Raw genomic sequence first — 19,920 nt, 5'->3', positions numbered from 1 at the left:
GCAGCACTTAACTTTGCTCAATGTATGCAAAATCTAATTTTAAGCACGCTACGGTTATAGAACGGGACAAAAGAAGAAAACAGCCTAAGATCTGCGGGTAAACAGTCCCCGATACCTTGAGTAATCAAGCTGGAATCAACTGTCACGGTAGCTCGTAACTATTCTAACGAAACGCAGAGAACGTTTCTCCAAGTTCTTGTCAGCGTTTTAAAGCTAGGAGATTAAAAGGCTTGGCGTGATCTCCCAAAGGTTGTTATTTTAATACTTTAGAAAAATATCAAGAAATTAGATGTTGCTAATTTGTGGACATATTTCCTACCTTTAACTCCTTAGAGGAGATAAGACGTGTAACTCACAGGGCGGGTGTACAAGAGCATCCACATGGTAAAAACACCCAATACTGCATACAATTAAACGCTGTACATCGTATTCAAAGAAGGCTTTTTCTTTAAGGGGATTACGTGTCGGGGGCAATTCACTGAGTAAGTGCTTAAAATTAGGCTGATGGAGGGTGTGCTCAGTGTCGGAAAAATTGACTCACTTAGCTGTAAACAAATGATACCTTACAAATGAACATTTCCCAGGTTTTCTGAGTAACAAACACGTGAAATGCAGACACACCACTTTTGTTTTCACACCGCGCTTTTCTCAGAGCTTAAGTGACCCAAGCACATCTCTATTTACTTCAAAGATAACTTTTCAATGTTTCCATGGGTTTCTCATATGCTGGGACTTTGAGGGTTCGTGTCCAAATTCAGGGAACTTAGGGAGTGTTGTCCCGGGGAACTTCCTCCTCCCCGGGCAGGTCTGCAAAGGCCACAAGTGTCTCCCAGCTGCACGACCTGTGCACAGGGCATTCCAGCACTTTCTACCAAATAAGCCAGTGTGTTTAATGCAGGTATAAACGATAAACCCCTAAACATAGTGAAAATACTCCTGTCAAAGTAGAATAACCTTCCATGTATTCCTTTGAAATTGAGGAAGGATGGGGCGCCTGGGTGGCGCAGTCGGTTAAGCGTCCGACTTCAGCCAGGTCACGATCTCGATCTCGCGGTCCGTGAGTTCGAGCCCCGTGTCAGGCTCTGGGCTGATGGCTCAGAGCCTGGAGCCTGTTTCCGATTCTGTGTCTCCCTCTCTCTCTGCCCCTCCCCTGTTCATGCTCTGTCTCTCTGTCCCAAAAATAAATAAACGTTGAAAAAAAAATTAAAAAAAAAAAAAGAAACTGAGGAAGGAGAGCAAACCTGGGGGGGGGGGGCCGGGACCGCGTGAAAATGCCAATTCTGGCCATGTGGGCCTGCTAACAGTTCATTGTGTTAAGGAACCTGACAGGACAGACCACTGCTGGATCTTGTGAGCAAAGTTTCATAACGAATTTGCCTTTTAACCGAAACATAATTTAAAAACTACAGTTAGCGAAGGAAAAAAATTCAACACAACTGGGGTTTCTCGTGGGGCAAATAATTTAGAATCTCCACATATTTCTTTTTTTTAACTGGGGTTTGTACAAATACAGCGTGATCGGTCTTCGCCATCAAACTCTGAACGTGATTAGCACTCCCTCAAAGTCACAGGGGCCACACGTTCCGTGAGAGTCTGGACTGGGGCGCATACGGATGAAAACTCTACTGTTTCACTGCGCGCCTTAAGAATGTTGTTCAACAGCAGCAAGGGACTTCGCTGGGGAGGAGCCTCCCCGGAGCCGAGCTCCTAGGCGCACTGCGACTCCCAGGTTAAGTGCAGAGTGAGGCCACCAACTTCTGATGCGCTCACAAGAGAGGGCGACACAAAGGAAGTTGTTATAACTTGCTTTGACGGCGCTTCTCATTCCGGTGATTAAGTGCGTACGTGCTGAGATGGCAATGCTCATTTTTTTTTTTTTTTTAAAAAGGGAAAATCTGAATGCAGCTCCCAATTTATACAACTTCTAACGCCCTTTAACCCCGCCACTGTTTTAAGCCAATTCTGTCGGATTCACACGCATGCAGCCGTGCTGGTGCTTTAATTAAATTTATGTTTGAAATTGGCCTTCGTATTTCACAAAGAGAAGTTATGACATCCATCATTTAACACGGCTACAAATTTTTATTTCAAGGTAAAACTGTGTCAGCGAGCCGGTGTAACAATAGTACAAGGATACAAGAGTGTGCGATTTATTTCCAAAGCAATTAGAAATGCTTCCTTTCTTAAGGGAGGGGACTGAAAACCCAGCATTCATTATAATCATCATCGCTATTGCCAAAGTAATTTATTCTTTGCATCCCGCCTGTTCAAGGATGGAGAGACTTCGGGCTGTAAACAGGCCGGGCTGAGGCAGGCATCTACAGGGAAGGGGCCAGACCACAGGGAGGGAAGACAGCCACTAACCCCTTCGCCAGGAACCAAGGGCGTCCCCCCCATCCTGGGCAACAAGAGGGTTTGGTCGAGGCTGCTCCCGAAGGTGCCCAGAGCGTATGCTGGACCCGCGGCAGGCCCTGTGAGAAGAGGCTGTTCCAGGAAAACTCTCCTTGGGCCTTGGTCAGACATGTACCGGCCGTGGCTTCAAGCTGGGCGCCGGAGCTTTAAGGCTGAACCGGTTCTCCTGAACGCGGTCGGGGGAGGGAAGAGAACAGGGGCTGAAAAATAGAGCTGCTTCAGTTTACGAGAGGAAATGCATAATTAGTTCACAGCTATCCCCACACTTGCTACTTATACTGAAGGATTTGGGGGCTTTTATCACTGTTCGAATGTTCTCGAGCAAGTTCTGCGTTGCTCGGGTCTACAGAAGGAAAATAGGTCCCGCAGCCTTTTAAAGAAAGCCTCTAACAAAAGAACCCCTACCACACCAGTCTTAAAAATAAAACACACGGGGATTCTTTACGGGAAAGGTTTCCGTTCTTAGGCACAGATCCCTCGACGGGAAAGGAACCCCCCAAACCGTTTCATTATTCTCAGTTTTAAAGCCTGCTGTTACATAACGCGTATCGTGTTTCCACTGCCTGAAAGTGTCTGACAGTCTTCTGAGGGCCGCGGTGGCAGACGACAGGCAGAGAACCCACACTCGCGACCATCTTCTCAGAGCCACAAGTGAGAAGCACTGTGGCGACAGATTTAAGAATATCTGAGCTTCCCTCGATTTCAAACGTGGTTCCTGGCAGGGCTCTTCGGTTTTCTCTTTGCAGGAGCACAGTGCCTACTAAAGAAGCTGCCCAATGCAAACACGTGGTAAACAGGGGTTTATAATTTTGGTTACCAACCCCAGATGCCCACGTTCGTCCTGCTACGCTTCTGCTACCCACTTTTAATTCTCTGCCATTAACAAAAGGATCGTTCAGTGCCGGGAAAGGGATGTTAACTTCTCCACTTTAACTGGGAACCATAAAATGCCACGCGGGCCTTCGGGAAAGGAAAAAGTACTTTCTCATTTGCCTTTACCACCCCTTAAAACTCTAGAAAGCATTTTTCAAGTTTTCCTGAATTGTTAGAAGACACTTCTTTTCTTGCAAATTAATTCTTTTTAACTCCTTATGATAGCTTTGAATCCCATAAAGAAAGATGAATTATCACACACTGAGCCCAAGCTGCGAAACAGGAGGGGACAAATAGAGACCCCTACTGTGTTTAACAATGTAGAAGAAATTCCAGACGCAATAGAAAAATTTTGTCCTTTTCCCCGGACCTCCGAGCTTGTGCACATGGAGCTGAACAGTGGGGGGCGCTCTGGTTATGCTGAACGCCAGCACTGACCCGCGCGCGGGCTTCTGTCGCCTCAGTGGCCCACATCTCAAATTTGTTAAGGAAGGACCACCTGTGGCACAGTCACCAAACGTCCTCTGCTTCAAACCTCTGCAGTTTCTCATCTGGGGGGTGGGGTGGGGTGGGGTGGGGGGAGACACGGTTCCCCTTATGGAGTCGCGCAGGTGGAGTGCAGCCACACACGCGGCCCGACCTTGGCTTGGACGCCTCGCGCCACATGAAGGTGTCTGCTACGCTGTGGGGGTCGCACAGCGGCCGCTGCCTCCGGATGGTCCGGCCCGTGCCCACACAGCAACGACTCCCGACATACGGCACCCGGGCGACCCAGGTCACCCAAAACCTGGTGAGGGGGGCAGACAAGGTTCGTGTGGGGTCACTTCTGGGGAAGACGAGCACGGTGTAGAGCCACACGTGACCGGCACGCCTCCTCGGGAGTAGCCCACACACGCAGGAGCCAGAAGTGAGCGAGACCCCGTAGATGCAGACACACCTGGGTCTCAACAGCCCTGGAGAAGCATCAGTGCACTGTGTCCGGGAGCAGGGCTCCGACGCGCTGGGTGCAGCCGCCCTGCACCCGGGGTTGGGTTATTAAATCATTTCCGTGATCTGTCGGCACCTTACGGCTTTCCACATATGCCAAAGGCCATCTGGGAAAAGCCAGCGCCCTGGGTCGTTGAGGCCGGCGGCTCTGCACGTACAGAGCCACACGACGGAATTAGCAAACGGCGCCGCCTCGCGAGAGGGGGCCCAGGGAGGCCCACGGATTCAGACGAAGTGCCACGGCACCTGCAGGGTTAATTACACAGTTCAAGACGGAACGGCCGAACAAAAGGAAACCGTCCTCTCTTCTTTAAGAACTATAAACACTTGTGCCGGAGGAGATGGGCATTCGATAAGCCGGGCAGCACGGAGCAGGCTCGCGGGTCTCCAGTTAACTCTCAGACTCAGTGTTAACACTTAATAGAACAGTGTTGAGTCCGGCTGCCAAGGTCAACAGCACAGATGCACTAATTGTATTATGAGCTTGACATCTAGTGGCCACCCCTGGCAGGGCAAAGCAGGCAAAGGTTAAATCAGCAAGGCCTGTCACGGCGCCTCTAACTACCCACCTTCGGGGAGAGCCAGGGCCCCACACTCCGCAGCCCTGCCTTCCCGGGGCCGGGCTGGTGGAGCGGGGAGCGGGCCGCAGAGGCAGCCTGAGCAGACCGGGGCCAACTGGAAAAGACAGGCCCAGGGAGGACAAGATTCAGACACCGCAGTGGTGCCATCAGGTCTCCGGTGGACACTTCCGCCGAGGCGAGGAGGTCCCCTTTAATTAACCAACAGATCAATCTTAATCTCTAACATAAATGGAGCCCATTACGGCATTTCATTATTTCAGTTAATATTTTACACTTTCTGTAACATGACTAGGGCTATTTGTCTGCTTGGAAACCACACTGACAGTTAGCTGCATTTTAAGTCCTAAAACTGTTCAAATGAACAAGAGAAAAATCTAAGAGCAGGACTTTTTTTTTTTTTTTTTTAATGTAAGAGTGTATCTAAAGCAGAATCAAAGCACTCAATTTTTACACAGATTTTACACATGTGACAACTCGCCACGTGCTGGACTCCAACCTGCCCCAGGGTGAGTGGGACCGGGTCTCCTCTTCCTAGCATGTTTTGGTTTTGTTCTGGCAACTGGTCTACAAATCATGTAGGAAAATAAAAAGTAACAGAACAAAAACAACTTCCTGCTGTATAAATATTATGCAAGACGTATCCTTCTTAGAGCTACTTTGCAACATTAGGAGACAGTGCATTACCTCATTAGCAGCTAAGGCTTATTTTGCTTTAAAAAAAAAAAAAAAAAAAAAAACCAAAACCAAAACCAAAACCCCCTGTCAATTCTCACAGTTAAGAATGCTAAACTCCTACTAATGCTCAGTGCACACAACGGGCGCCCTGGCTGGATCTTCGTTGACTTCCCCGGGATATTCTCAGAGCTACCTAGACATGAATGGCAAACCCTCTCAGAGGTTCCAGTTGAAAATGAAATCTGACCCACTTTTGCCATCATCGTGTATGCAAACAATAATCAGCTTGCCTTCTTTCTGTGGCTCTGAACAGATCTAAAAATACTGGATTATGCATGTGTTGTGAAGTTTTAAATGTACATAAAAAACCCCTAACTGCCACGTAATCACTTCTTTCTCTGGAAGGTGGGAATTGGCGAGCTTTGTGTTGACCACCCAATTAGGCATTTTAAAATAGGTTAAGTTTTTAAAATGTTATTTTTAAGATAAATATTTGCAAATTCTTCTTTTCCTTCCTCCTCCCGCTCTCCTCAGTTACTTTTCACCTTTCATGTTTCAGAGAAAACAATCTGCCTACCAATGTTAGAAAGTGGCTTCTGTATTGTTTCCTTTTGGAATGCTGAATTGTAAATGCGTGTAGTGGGCTGGGGGAGCACTCCAGGCAAACCATGCATATACAGATAAAAGAAAAAGCATCTCCTCACCGAGGGCTGGTGGCCTCCTTTGCCCTAGTTTAAACACAGTCTGTGAATACCACTGGTAAATTCTTCAATCACATGCTCACCACATTTAAAAGGATTTTTAAGATAGCCATATGAGTGTAAGTTGGCAGAAAACAAAAACACTTTGAAACAATTAGGGCTAACAAACAAAATCCAGGATGGCAAATTGTTTTAAATTACAACACGCTTTTGTTGTTCCTTAAATACAGCTTTTCCGTGTAACGACAATAAAATATACATCTTGATTAGGATGCATTTAATACAACAAAGGACAGCGGTACCACACTTTCTTAAAGTTCTCCGTAGGGGTATACGTGCTGTTCCGGCAGAAGTTTTAATTAATTTTTCTTAGAAGAAAAATATTCAGCTGGCTCAAAAGGTTTCACTATTGATGGCACACATTCAACTGAATTCTGAGGCTGCATCACATTCACAAATAGGAATGAAATGATCTGCCGTCTCAGAAGACAGTTCTCACAGGGAACGTTTAGTCTCCGGCATCCTTAAAATAAAATTCTACAACACCGTCACTCTAGAACTTACCATCGGCCATCACTACCTTTCCTCCTTTTAGACACGTTGTCATACTTCCTTTCTGCCACGGTGACCAGGTTTGGGGAACACTGGAGCTATTTCTGGATTGCTACCATTTCATTGCTTGCCTCAACACCAAAGCCTGGGAAATCCTTTTCTTGGGGAATAAACTCTTTTTACTGTAAATTAACATGGCTGTGCCCTGCTGCCGTCCCCTGCACTGCACTGAGAATTCTGCGTGTATTTGCATTATCGATAACCTTCCATTTTTCTTCACGCATCTCCTGCTTTCATTAACATGTCACGCCCAAAGTGATACAAAAGAAGTATTTACTTTGTTTCCACGACCCTGTAAACTAACTTGGCTCTCTTCTAACTTCAGCAAGGTCTGTTTATTTCCAACGGCATTTGACAAAATTAAAATTTCCGGGATATGGGATTCATGTTGGGAGTAAGGGAGCTTTCACCAGCATTTCCCTTAAGAAAAATATTTTCGTTATCCTACTCACGACGATCACGACAGACTAATACATCCGCGAGCATTCCTCGAGTGAGCAGAGAACAGGGTATCTTTTATACTCCACCAACAATCAGTTCAGAATAATTAAATCAGAAAGAACTTATTTTTTTAAACAGTTCCCCCCAAAGTACCCTTAAAACAATCCAGGAAACACACTACTTGAGGAAGGCTCAGCCCCAGACAGGCTATTTCTGGCCTGTTGCAAAATACGATCAGGAACTGTGGCAATGTCTTGACTACAATTCCCAACGACGGTGGAAAACACCAGCTTGACAAACTTTAATCGGACGACCACGGGTGAAAATCCTGAGTAGGTCTCAGCACCGAATAAACTGGGTAAGGGCAAGGATCCAGAGGCGGACTGGTAAATAATTTGCTGCATCTTGGGTTTTCGAATGTGGGCTACACATCCCTCAACGTGTTTACACTATCAGCTCACCGGGCTCCCGGCTCTGACGTGGAATTAAAAATGAATAGCAGGGCCTCGGCTTGCTAATTGTTAAACACGAGGGGTTTTACTCTATTAATTAAAATATGCTTTAATAGAAGGAGACAGTGCACATTTTGATAAGGAGCCTACAAAGCGGAGAAGTATTTACATTGTTGCATTTTGGGGCGGCTGTGAAAGCCGAGTTTAAGCTATTCAGCAGCCACAATAATAAAGCTTTAAAATTCCTCGCTGGGATGCAATGTAGTTCTTTTGAGGGAAAGACTGTCTTTCTCATTCGGCAGAAATAAATCCATTCATTTGATCATGTAGTCATTGAGGCCAATACAAAACAAACCAAGTGTGAGAAATTCTATGTGATGAAGTAAACAAAACAAAAAAAAAAACCATTTCCATGACAAAAAGATTCTTTGTCCCTAATCTACCCACCATATGCAAGCGTTTCTTTTTAGCATATCTGCCGCTCTCATCTCGGGTGCCCGGGCTGCACGCGGGGCTCCCCACCTCCACGGCCACAAAAAGACCCGGGCGAGGCCGCCGCCCGCCGCCCGCCGGCTCCCGACGCGGACACGCACCCGTGTCGCCAAACTTTCCGGCGCCGCGTGATAAACTTTTCTGTCCTTTTGTTTCCGTGCGCACGGCCCGGGGCTCGCGGCACAAGGACGCGTCTCCGCGTCCGGGCTGCCCGGCCCCGCGGCCAGCGGACCAGCCCTAGCCCCGCGCCGCCCCCGGGGACATCCGGCCGCTGCCCCCCGCTCGCCCGGCCACCGCCGGAGGGAAGCCGGGTCTCCCCCGCCCCCCCCCCACACCCCGCGCGCAGGGACCACCCCCAGGCCGCAGCGGGGCTTGCCCGGCTTCAGTCCCGGGGCGGCCACGAGGAAGGCCGGGCCCCCGCAGGCTTCGCGGCCCTCGGGGCACACGAGGCCGGCGGGCCGGGGCGGGGTGGGGGGTGGGGGCGGGCCGGCTGGGGGGGGGTCGGGGTCGGCGGCCCCGCTCCAAGCGCGCACCGCCGCGGGGCCCCGGCCCCGAACAAAGCTGCCCGGGCGGCCGGCCTCCCCGGCCCGGAGTCCGGCGGGAGGTGAGCCCGGGACGCACCGCCGCCACCGCCGCCGCGCTGGCCCGGGGGTCGCGCGGTAGCCGAGGCCGGGCCGGGCGTCCGTACCCGGGGAGCCCGGGGGTTAGCGCGGAGGCTGCGGCGCGCGGGCTCACCTCCCGTCCCCCCCCCCCCCGCCCCCGCTCCACTGCCTCCCTCCCCCGGCAGCTCCGACCCCCAGCCGGCCCCGAGCCCCGCTGCGCCCGCGCGCCGCGCCCCAACTCCCGGCAGCCGAGCCAACTTTACTTGCCCGCAACTCCGCGCCGCGCGCTCCGGGCAGGACCGGGGTCCCCGCGGCCGGCCCGCCGGGGCCGGGCACCGCGCACCGGCCCCGCGGCCGGCGGCTCCCCCAGCCCGCGCGGCGCCCCGCCGGCCCGACCCCCCGCGGCCCCTCACCGTGCTCGGGAGCCCCGTCCGGCGGCGGCAGCTCCTCGTCCGACTTGAGGTGCTGGGGCTTGGCCTGCTTGCGCCGAGACATGCTGCTAGCGGCGCGCGGGCCCCGCGCGGGGCATCGGCGTCAGCGGGGCGGCCGGCGGGGACGGCACGGGGCGCGGGGCGCGGGGCGCGGGCGGCGGCGGCGGCGGCGGCGGCGGCGGCTGCGCGGGCCGCGCATGGGGCTGAGCAATTAGGCTGGTGAATAATGCATGGCCATTAGCGGCGGGCCGCGCCGATTGGCCGGCCTCCAGCGGCCCCGGCGGCCTATGCAAATGAGGCCGCGCTCGCAATTAGCGGCCGCGCGGGGCGAGGGGCGCCTGCGGGACCCGGCGCGGCGGCGCTCACATCGCTCCGCGGGGCCCGGGCCGGCGGGGCGCGGGGCGCGGCGGCCGCGCTGCCCGGGGGCGCAGGCGGCAAACTTTGGCGGCGTCCGCGCGGCGCCGTCTCCGCCGGCGCGCCGGGCTCGCCCCTTTATAGAGCGTGTGCGCCGCCGCCCGCGCCCCGCGCGCGCCCCCCCCCCCCGCCGCCGCCGCCGCCGCCGCCGCCGCCGCCGCCCGGCCGCCCCTCCCGGAGCGAGCGGCCGCGGGCAGGGCTCCGGCCCGGGCGCCTTTGTCTCGCCGGCCCGCTCGGGCGCCGCGCCGCCTGCGCTCCGGGCGCGCAGGGCCGGCCGGCTCGGCTCCTCGGCGGCGGGTCTCGCTCGGCGCGCCGGCCGCGCTCGGGCTCAGGTGCCCCAGGCTGCGGACCGGCTCTCCTCTCCGGGCTCGCGTCCCCTCCGCGGGCTCCCCCGGCGGCCGGCCCGGCTCGGAGGCTCGCGGCCGGAGCGGAGCGGAGTGCGCACGCCGGGGTGGCGGGACTTCGGCAAGACCAACTTTCCGGTTCGGAAGCGGCGCGGGCCGCGCGGCTCCTCCCCTCCCCTCCTCTCCCCTCCCCGCGCCCCCCCTCCCCTGCGTCCCCCTGTCTCTCCGCCCCCCCCCCCCCGGGCCCCTCCGACTCGGAGCGCCCGCCCCGCCCGCCGGGCCTCCCCGCCGCCACCGGCTCCTGAAATCCAAGGGGAGGGAGGGGACGGCGGGGCCGCGGTGTCACCCCCCCCCCCCCACCTCTACCCCCACCGGCTCCCCTTTCCGACGGGTGCCGGGCCGGGGCGCCTGCGGAGCGGGCAGGGGCACAAGGTGCCCCGAGGCCGCGCGACTCAAAGTTCCGAGTCCAGGAGTGTGCCGCGCTCGGCCCGCTGCGTTCTAGGACTTTAGGGGTGATTTGCGGCGGGGGGTGGGGTGGGTGGGTGGGTGCAGGTGAGAGGGTCGCGCGCGTTGGGCCTGGCCCCGCACCCTCGGGCGGCCGGCGCGGCGCGCTCCCGCACACTCGCCCACCCTTCGCCCGCGCTCACACGCACGCGCCCTGGCGCCGCGCGCGCACCCCGCCCTCCCCGTGCACACGCGCCCTCGCCCACTCCCGCGTGCTCACTCTCGCGCGTGTCCTCGGTCCCCGAGCGGCCACCAGGATGTGCCCCAGGCCCTGGCGCCGCCGCGCGCGCGCGCGCGCTGCCCCTGGTCCCAGTTTGTCTTTTTTCATTTCCCAAATTTCTTATTTTTGTCATCTCAAGTGGCCCTGTGTGGTACGAAGCTTTGGCACAGATGGCCTCCCCGGTGTCGTGCGATGGGGGGGGGGGGGGGCGGGGGAGGGAGCGGGCGGTGACTCTCCAGCCCCGAGCGCCAGGAGGGCTGCAGCTCCTCGCGTGGCTGGGGGTGGGGCGCTCCTGGCTGCGGGAACCCCCCTCCTCCACGGGACGGACCCCGACCCTGCGCGGCTCGCCCAGCTCTCCGCAGGCTTCTTTTCCGTTCTAGAATCTTCTCCCTTCCCAGCCTGCGTTCTCGCTCCCGACTCTAATTGTGTAAGTTTCACGAAGCAACAGCTTTGAGCTGGAGGAAAATCATTCTGAGGAAGGAAGCGCGCGGGTCCGAATCGTCTCCAAACAGCCCCCGCCGCCACATTTGTCTCCCCCTCCAAAAAAAGCAAAAAGCAAAAACCTTTAAGGTTGGTTTTGTTTTTGCTTCTTAGTGGCAGGCATATTCATTTGGGTGATTTTGGTTTTGAAAAGAATAAAAAGGCACATAAAAGATGTTTGAAGTCCGGGGCTGTGTGCCCCACACCACAATTCTCTGGTTAAGCCGTTGGGGGGAGGCGGCCGCCCGTCGCCGTTACCCTGTGAACTTTGGCAAATGCTTGGAGCATTTCGGGGACGCTCTCGCATCCGGCACTGGCGCTAGGCGGTGAAAAGTTTGCAGCCTGCAGCCTGGGCTTTGGGGCGAGCGGGCCGGTAACTTAGCTGGGCAGAGGGAAGCGGGGGCGGGGGAGAGGAAGGGAGCGTGTTGGGGGGTGGGGGTGGGCGGTTGTGGCGGATGGAAGTTTCTGGCAGAATTCGCAGGACCGGCAAGACTTGGGGGAAGTTGCAAAGCCGCGGCAGAAAGGTGGATTTCGGTGCCGTCTTTCCAGAGGAGAAAAACTCGGAACAATCCTCGGTGGGTCGGACCCCTGGTTAAAGGTGCACTGCTTTTTGTGACCCGGTTAATTCTCTCTTTCTTTCCCTCTTTTTAAAAACCCACACTTTAAGAAGCAGCGGCAAACGTAGGCTCCCGCAGCGTCCGAAGCCTTTCAGAGGAAGCCCGAGCCCGGCTCCCCCGCAGCCTGCTGGCCCCCACAGCACCCTCGCCTCCTCTTTGGGCTGCTTTGCGCGCGCCGCCCCCCACCTTTTCTGTCCGCCGCCCCCTGCCCCCAGGCTCTCCCCCGCACACGGGCAGGATGTCCCTAGGTCTTCCTGGGACTTCCGAACGCGACTGTTTTAATTTTGTCAACTTGCTCTGCATTTTCTACGAGGTGTGGTCTTGGAGAGGATCTTTGAGGTCCCTCCAGTGGAGGCGAATCTGGGACCCCGGCCCTTTATCTGTAAGAAGCTAGCCCTCGGATTGCAGAGGCGTCGCGCAAGTCGTGCAGAGCTTTGCAAGGGGGAAGACGCAGCGGGCTGCGCTCGGCGCCGTGGTGGACACAGTGGCGCTCACGCGGGGAGCCGACGCAGGACCCGGAGCTGCGCCGGCCCGACCTGCCCGCCCGCGGTGGGCTCGGGTCCCCGCCCCGGTGCGCAGGGTGCAGTGGGCTGCGTGAAGTCGCAGGCTGCACGCCGCCCTCCGCGCGCCCTGCTCGGGGATTTCGTTGAGAAAATCGAGCAGACGTGGACGAGAGGGTTGGGGGGGGGGGTATGAAAAATGGGAACCTGCGCAAATTTCTCGCCAAAAGTGCACATCAGTGAATCTGGCGCCGCCTTGCAAACACCGACGGGGCAAACAAGATCTATGATTTTTTTTTTTTTTTTTTTTTTTTTAAGGTGCAAAGCAAAAGGCGCATTACCTCCTCTTACCTGCTCTGCCTTCCTAGCTTCCCTCCGCAGATCTTACACTTTTCTTTAATGGTTTTTATTCAGTGCAGCAAGTTTTAATGAAAGCACATGCATCTTAAGCTTGAGTCACAACAATAGATTTATTGCGAGGTGACAGCGTGTCAACAGCATATTTTCAGAAATGAGCGACAGGATTATCCTCCAGTCGCGCCTGGATTAAAGGCAGCCACGGAGATGTGCACCCGAGGTGCGGGCGCGACTCCTGCGTGCCGAACACACATGCTTACCGTCACATGACCACTGCCCATTAAAATATTGTGATACCTAAACACTGTTGCAGAAACCAAAGTTGCTTTTCTTCTCTGTAATTAAATCTAATTTGTTCATCGTCTTTCCTCTTGCAATGTTGTTTTCGCCTTATGAGGCGACATGTTATTGTTTTGTCTGCCTAAATAATATTATTTACAAATTAATACTGTAGATTTTACATTAGTGGAACATGTAATTAGATGTTTGATTTAATTTGTCCCACTTATTCAGATGAAACAGAAAGCCTATCTGCAAGCTGGACTTGACACCGGGAGGTTGAGGGGTTCTGTTTTCACGTCCCACTTTACTGAAGGTACCTGGGTGTCCGTCCACACAGCATACTTTTACCTAAGGGACAGTTGGTGCTTTATCGTGGGCGCGTTTCCCCGGCCACTCCCTACAGAAGAAGAATTCAAGTATCAGAGCTTTATTTTCTGTGTCTTTTCATCCCCCCCCCAGACACCCCCCCCCCCATCAAAGTTCTTGTCACTGGCCTTCACTGCCTTCTCTCCGGTTCCTCCCCTACCCCCAACTTTTGTTTTAGGTCCTTGCCGTTAAATTCAGCATGATTTTGTGTCTTTAATGCTGTGACAAGTGACCGCTAATTGGTTCTCACTTGAGCAAAGATATTACCATACTAATATTATTATTGGTAAGAAGAGGTAATTGATAACACCACCTGCCACTCTGGGGCAGTCACGATGATAAATGTTTCCATCAACAGGAAATCTGTGCTTGGTGTACCAAAGCCCAACGCAAACAGCATGTCAAGTGCCAATTATAAAGATGTTGCTTTTCTGTTACATTGTGGGGGCGCTAGGAAACACGTAGCCCCAAATTATATTTATGGCTTTTTGAAAATGCTTTTTCCAAGCTTTTTGTCCACCCACTTGAAGAGAGGTTTCCCCTTTAAAAGAAATGTTCTCCTTAAATAAACCAACGCAGGACCACCCGCCTCACCCACATTCCACTCAGCTCCTGCCGGCCCCCTCTTGGCTTTCAAAGCTATTGAGGTAAACACGTCGGAATTTTTAATAGATGGCAGCCAGGCGCATCGCGTACAATCCGTCTAGGACTGTGCTCTGTGGCATCTCGAATGTTCGCCACAGGACGGTGGCTACCTGGCCGACAGGCATCCCAGGCAAACATTTGGTGGTGGCTTTTTCTGTCACGCAGAGAAGCGTCTGCACATGGCCACAGTGCTCACACTTGCGGACGCAAACGACGTGACAGTACTTCTGTGACCGTTGGACTGTGTATCTGGGTTGCACGTAGACCTAGGAGGGGCACTTCGGCCCCTGTGATTACATAAATAATGCCGGCCCGCTCCGACTTTCACTCCTTGCTCATACGGAGGCTCCAACGATTATTATTAGCTTGCATTATTAGATGCAGGCCTCAAAAGGCGAAAGCAGCTATTGATAATTGCAAGAAGCATACACCAGCTACTGTATCGATCGGCTTGTCCCTATTCCCCTGGTATGGGAGAGATAAGAAGGCTCACTCTTTAGTGCAATATAATTTCTTTTGACCTATCTGCTTGCTACAGACTTATGATGAATAGCCAGAGTGGTTAAAGTCCTTTATCACGAAAGTTACCCCTTGATATAATATTGATTCTTTATAACTAGCTCCAAACACAAAAATCAAACTGTCCACTTGACCATCATCATCATCAATATCATCACAAAGCCTCTGGAATAAAGATCAGCGCCAGCCTGAAAACGCTTTCTATAATCTTACCAGCTAATCTTTATTTGCTGATGATGAAAAGAAAGGGGGGGGGGGGCAAGAGGGAGAGTGAGCGGAATGTCATTTGGACGAGCACTATATTTGTATGTGGACGCACGCTGGGCCGACACGCGGCGGCCGCTCCTGCTCCGCGACCGCGGTCAGCGTGGCCGTGCCCCGCAGCGCGCGGCCTCCCCACCCACCCCGCCCCCGGGACCCGGGGCGTCGGGAGGCCAGGGGCTCGGGGAGAGACGGAAGGGGCCCCACGAGAGCTGCGTGACGGAAGGGGACCCACGGCCCCCTGCTTTTCCACGCCAATGTCACACGTCCTTGGCGCTCGGCCGGCTGCGCTCGCGGGAGAGCGGGGAGTGGGGCGCACGCCGGGTGGGCTCGCCGGCGTGGAGGGGCCGCGCCCGGAGGCGCACATCAAAGGCCGCCGCGCAATTGGTGTGCATTTCCCCCAATTAACGGCATTTCCTGCCCCTCCCCCGCCCGCCCCGCCCCCCGCGCCAGCCGGGCAGTCCTGGCGCAGGGACGAGCCTCCCCCCCCCACTCCCCCCCCCCCCCCAGCGTGCGGGTGTCCCCGCAGGCGCCTCTGGACGCCCAGGCCCCTTCCAAAGAGAGTTTCGGGCGCCTTTTGGGAGGAGGGGCTTAGAGGTGCGGGGGGAGGGGGACGCAAGCAGGACCCCAACTTCTGAGTCCTGGAACCTCCTCGGCCCCGCGTCGAATTCGATTCTACAGGCTTCGATTCTGGTGTAGACAGGCGGCGGTCTTCGGGGACCCTTTCACTCGACACCCCCGACTCAACCCCCCCTCCGCACTTCTGCAACCCCCCCTGTCACTTCTGCCCCCCCCCCCCCCCCCCCCCCGCCCCGCACGTCTGCAACCCTCGGGCACAAGCAGGCTGCAACCCAACCTCCGCGGTTTCCTAATTAGCGCCGCGGGGGCTGCAGGCACAAGGGTTCCCCCCCCCCCACCCCGGTCGCCTGGATTCCGCTCCTTCTATGGGACAAAGCCACTCTGCGGCCCCTCCCCGTCGGGCCTGCCCCAGGGAGGTCCGGCCCCGCTGCGCAGGGGGGGGTCCCCAGGGCGGCGCCTGCGGGGCCCGGGTCTTGCCAGGTGGGGCGGGGCGCCGTCGGCTTCAGGCCGGAGGCGGTCCCGGCTCACTCCCCGCTGAGCCCACCGCCCTCTTCGGGCCGACCCCCGCCCAGGACCAGGCTCTGGGGCCCCTCCCACCCTCACCCTTTTGGCGCCGACCCCTCCACGCCAGGCCACCTCGCTTGGTCGCAGCCTGGAGGCGTCTTGGACGAACCCCCACGAGTGATTTCGTGACCTCGCGCAGCCCCGCAGTCGTCCTGGTTCCCAGAGCCGTGTGCCGGCCCGGGAGGGGGGGGGGCGGGGGCGGGGGGAGGCGGCGACGTGGCGTCAGAGTGGCCCCAAGCCATCTTCTGCTAGGTGGGGGCCGCCGGAGCGCACGCAGGCAGGACTGTCCCGGGGCGCCCCCTGCCCCGGCCCTGTGCATGGGGCGCACTGTCCGCGCGGGAGGCACCCCCTCCCCATCCCCCTGGCCGCAGAGCACACCCGTCTTCCTAACATGTTCAAAGAAGTTTCAGAAAAGCGGGCACAACTTTGATGTGACCGTTCCCATCCGTCTTGGCTTTCTCATTATCACAAATGTCATTTGCTTTGGCTCCGAGCTCTGCAAAAGTGCAGAGCTGAAATTCTGCAGAAGGCCAGGCCTGTGGGCCAGGCACTCACCCAGAGTCCTTGAACCGCGGTGACGGGGACAAAGGCCATCAGGTGCTCCTGTTTAAGGATGGATGTCTTCACTGTGAACCCATGCACTGGGCTATTAGCAGAACAGATCTTTCAGACTGTCCTGGCAGGTCAGGCCCAGGAGAGGAGGAACAAATATCATACAGATTAGAGTCCCTTCACATTCTCCAGGGAAAAAAATAAAAACAAGACGACGAGGAACGTCAGGACAGCAGAAGGAGCAGCCTCATACTGAAACCATGCCGTATGACTTGATTAGCTAAATAAATAAGCAGGTATGTCCAGACACGGGGGCCACCTCCCGCCTGGCCTGCAAGGCAGGAGCCTGAGGGGGAGGTGTCTCTCTAAGCCTTGGTGACACCCTGGTCAGGGAAAGAGGATTTTTTCAGGGTTCCAGGGCCCACATGTGCCCCTGAGGCCACCAGCCAGTGCTGCCTCTTTTCCCCACTGGTAACCAGTGTCGGGCAGTTGTGTTTTCTGTGCCTTGAACTGTGTGCGTTCGCTTCCTGCAGACTCTTCTGCCTGAAATCAGACTGGAGGAGGGGACGCAGAGCTCCTGCATGGTCGGAGGGGGTCCCTGCCCTTCAGTGAGGGGCACACTGTCCCCCAAAGACAGGGATCTTCTTGGAATTAGGAAGTTAAGAAAAAGAATCTTTTGTAACAATTCTGATCACTAGATGAAAAGTGGATTTGCCTGAAGTCTGGAAATGCTTGCTTCTACACAGGCGCTGTCTGCTTTAAGGAACCCTACGAAACCAGACTGCATAGGCTTGAAAGCCGAATTTACTTGCTTATACAAAGGGTTCCCACTCTTCTGAGTGTCGGCTGCAGACTTCCCCAAGGAGGCAGAGCTGCAGGGTACTGACGTCAGCCGGCCTCTCCATGGCACGGCTCACAAAGCCAGGCGCCCTGTGTCACTGGCTCCTCGGGGCCCTGGGTGATGCCAGTATCGTGGGTGTGTTTCCTCGCTAAGCTCAGCTCACAGGAGGGACAGCTCTGCTCTTCCACAGTGAGTTCCTCCCCGGCCTCTTGGCCAACTGGGTCTCCTCCCAGCACGGGGAAGGACAGGCGTGCTCAGAGGCCGAGAGGGAAAACGTTTGGCTGGAAGAGGGGACCAGGCAGGTGAGAAACACGGACGCTAATAAAGGTGTTAGTGGCAAAGAGGGAATGTTATAGAGAGTAGGGTGAGGAGAAACCCGAGGCTCTGGAAGGCAGGAGGAGAGGGGACATGATCTGGAAACCAGAGAGGGTGCGCTAGGGTGCAGGCCCGGAGGCCGGGCTCTGGGAGGGAGTGAGGGCAGAGCAAGGATAGAGGTGGTTGGCCTCTGGGACTTGGGGCTGTGGGCCTGCTCAGAGGCTCGAAGAGAGAGCCGAGGTTTGGAAGGAGCACGTGATGTGACGGGTCTCCCGTGTCCCCATCACCAACTCATCCACACTGCAGAGGAGATGCTCAGGCAGGAGACCCCGTCTCCGCTATGGACTCGCTTCTCCCAGGCGCCCTCTTCTCCGCTATCAGGCACCCGCAGAGCTTAGGAAACAGCTCGGCTCCGTTTGATAAACCGAACTACCGTGGCCGCTTATTTGTTACGGCGAATTTGAGAAGAGAAATCACGCTTGCTCACATATTCAAGGCACAGCTACGATCTCATTTTCTCCAGTTGGATCTCTGCTGTGGATCCAAAAGGTCCCGGTCCTCTCCATATAATTTAGCTCTGGTTAGATTTCATTTCATGTTATTCTTTTTTTTTTTTTTAAATTTTTTTTAACGTTTATTTATTTTTGAGACAGAGAGAGACAGAGCATGAACGGGGGAGGGTCAGAGAGAGGGAGACACAGAATCTGAAACAGGCCCCAGGCTCTGAGCTGTCAGCACAGGGCCTGACGCGGGGCTCGAACTCACGGACCGTGAGATCATGACCTGAGCCGAAGTCGGACGCTTAACCGACTGAGCCACCCAGGCGCCCCTCATGTTATTCTTAAATCCATTTCACAACCAGCTTTTGTGGGCCCCGGGTCAGAAGTGCCTGCCTGTGTCCTCTCCAGGACCTCGGGCCACAGCAGGTGCTGCTCTGTGGGCAACAGTGCCGTGGGGCTCAAGAGGGGCTGGCAGGGGAGGGTTTCTCTGAGATGCGTGAACACATCCACGTGCCCACTGGTGAAAGTTGTCACCCTGCCCCTGGGAGGTTTCCTGAGCTGATTCCAGGCGACACGTGCCCCGTGCTTCCTCTCAGTGCCTCACACCCACGGCAGCTTCACTGAACACCTACATGGCCAGCATCCTGCCGGGACCCCTTCGATTTCCTTGGTTTCCCCAATTGTTCTGGAGAACATTTTACCTATTCCATTTTACAGGTGTATTGATGTAGATTCAGGGATATTAAGGACACGCCCAAGGTCACTTGTTATTGGTAATGGAGTCTTCTCGGGAGGCTCATCACGGAGCGCGGCACATCCTGGTTGTGGTGCAAGTTGCTGTTGCCGCTGACGCATAGTCTGCCAAGGCTGACGTCCAGAATCTTCTGCACAGTGTATTTTCCTTCTGCTGGGCATGTGCCGTCTCTGTAAGTGCCGTATCGTCTTCCTCCGGAGCTCTGGGCAAGAGCATTTTGCCCTTGTCCCTCCTGTCATGGCTACTATTGTTTGGTGGGGTTTTGGGGCAGATGACATTTTCTTCTGCAGATGTACCTGTCCAGACGCCCTCAGCTCCTTCCCTCCCACCTGGCCCCTCTGTCCCACAGAAGCCATCTCCCTGTCAGCCCCACTCCCTTCCCCTCTTTGAACATCTAACTCACCTGCAACAGTCTCTGCTTTCATTTCCTTGACCATTTTCAGATCCAATTTGACATTTTTCTTCGAGGAAGTGTTTCCAGATTATGTGTACTTTCTTCTCTGGTTCCTCTTTTCTTATGTATTTACTATTATTTTTTTAGCACTCATGGAGGCTGCATGGTTTGTGCACGTGTGTCCTGCAATGAGACCACGTACTGTTCGTCCACGGAGCACACCGTGTCCTCAGCCCCTCAGAGTGCAAAGTGCATATTGTCACCATGCCATGGGGTGCAGCCCGAGGTCAGCACAGCTCTGGTCCCCTGTCCAGGGCCGCACCGCTGGAGCTCTGTGGACGGCAGGGTAGCCGTGGGCGAAGGCGTGCCTGTGCCGGGGAGCTCAGCCCCTCCTTCGAGTTCACCCCGGCCACACCCCGGCCTCTCCAAAGACTGAGCTTCTTCCGTGGTCTCTGAACCTTTGCAGGATTGTGTTTTGAGAAAGTCGCCTCCGCTTATATAAAAACTCTTGCCTGGTCATTAGAACCTTCTATTTCTCGGGCTAAACCGGAGGAGATAAAAATTTCAAAGTACAGGATAGCACAGAAACGGTGTGGAGGTGGGGAACGTGGCAGAGACACTGGAAACGGCGGCACAGCCTGGGCCTGGTGTGA

At 55.4% G+C, this 19,920-nt stretch overlaps 1 protein-coding gene across 1 annotated transcript in view; it reads right to left on the bottom strand.

Annotated features, from left to right (window-relative positions):
- The window catches only part of SALL3 (spalt like transcription factor 3), a 17,267-nt gene extending 7,944 nt beyond the window's left edge, over nucleotides 1-9,323 (bottom strand). The window contains exon 1 of the mRNA XM_047828269.1: nucleotides 9,242-9,323. Coding sequence (XP_047684225.1) covers nucleotides 9,242-9,323 — 82 coding nt within the window. The remainder of the gene's footprint in view (nucleotides 1-9,241) is intronic.
- Between the last annotated feature and the right edge of the window lie 10,597 nt (nucleotides 9,324-19,920).

Source organism: Prionailurus viverrinus, chromosome D3 (genome assembly GCF_022837055.1).
Source record: "Prionailurus viverrinus isolate Anna chromosome D3, UM_Priviv_1.0, whole genome shotgun sequence".
Taxonomy (NCBI): domain Eukaryota; kingdom Metazoa; phylum Chordata; class Mammalia; order Carnivora; family Felidae; genus Prionailurus; species Prionailurus viverrinus.
Note: the sequence above shows the minus strand (reverse complement) of the source record. Positions and strands in the feature narration are given on the sequence as shown.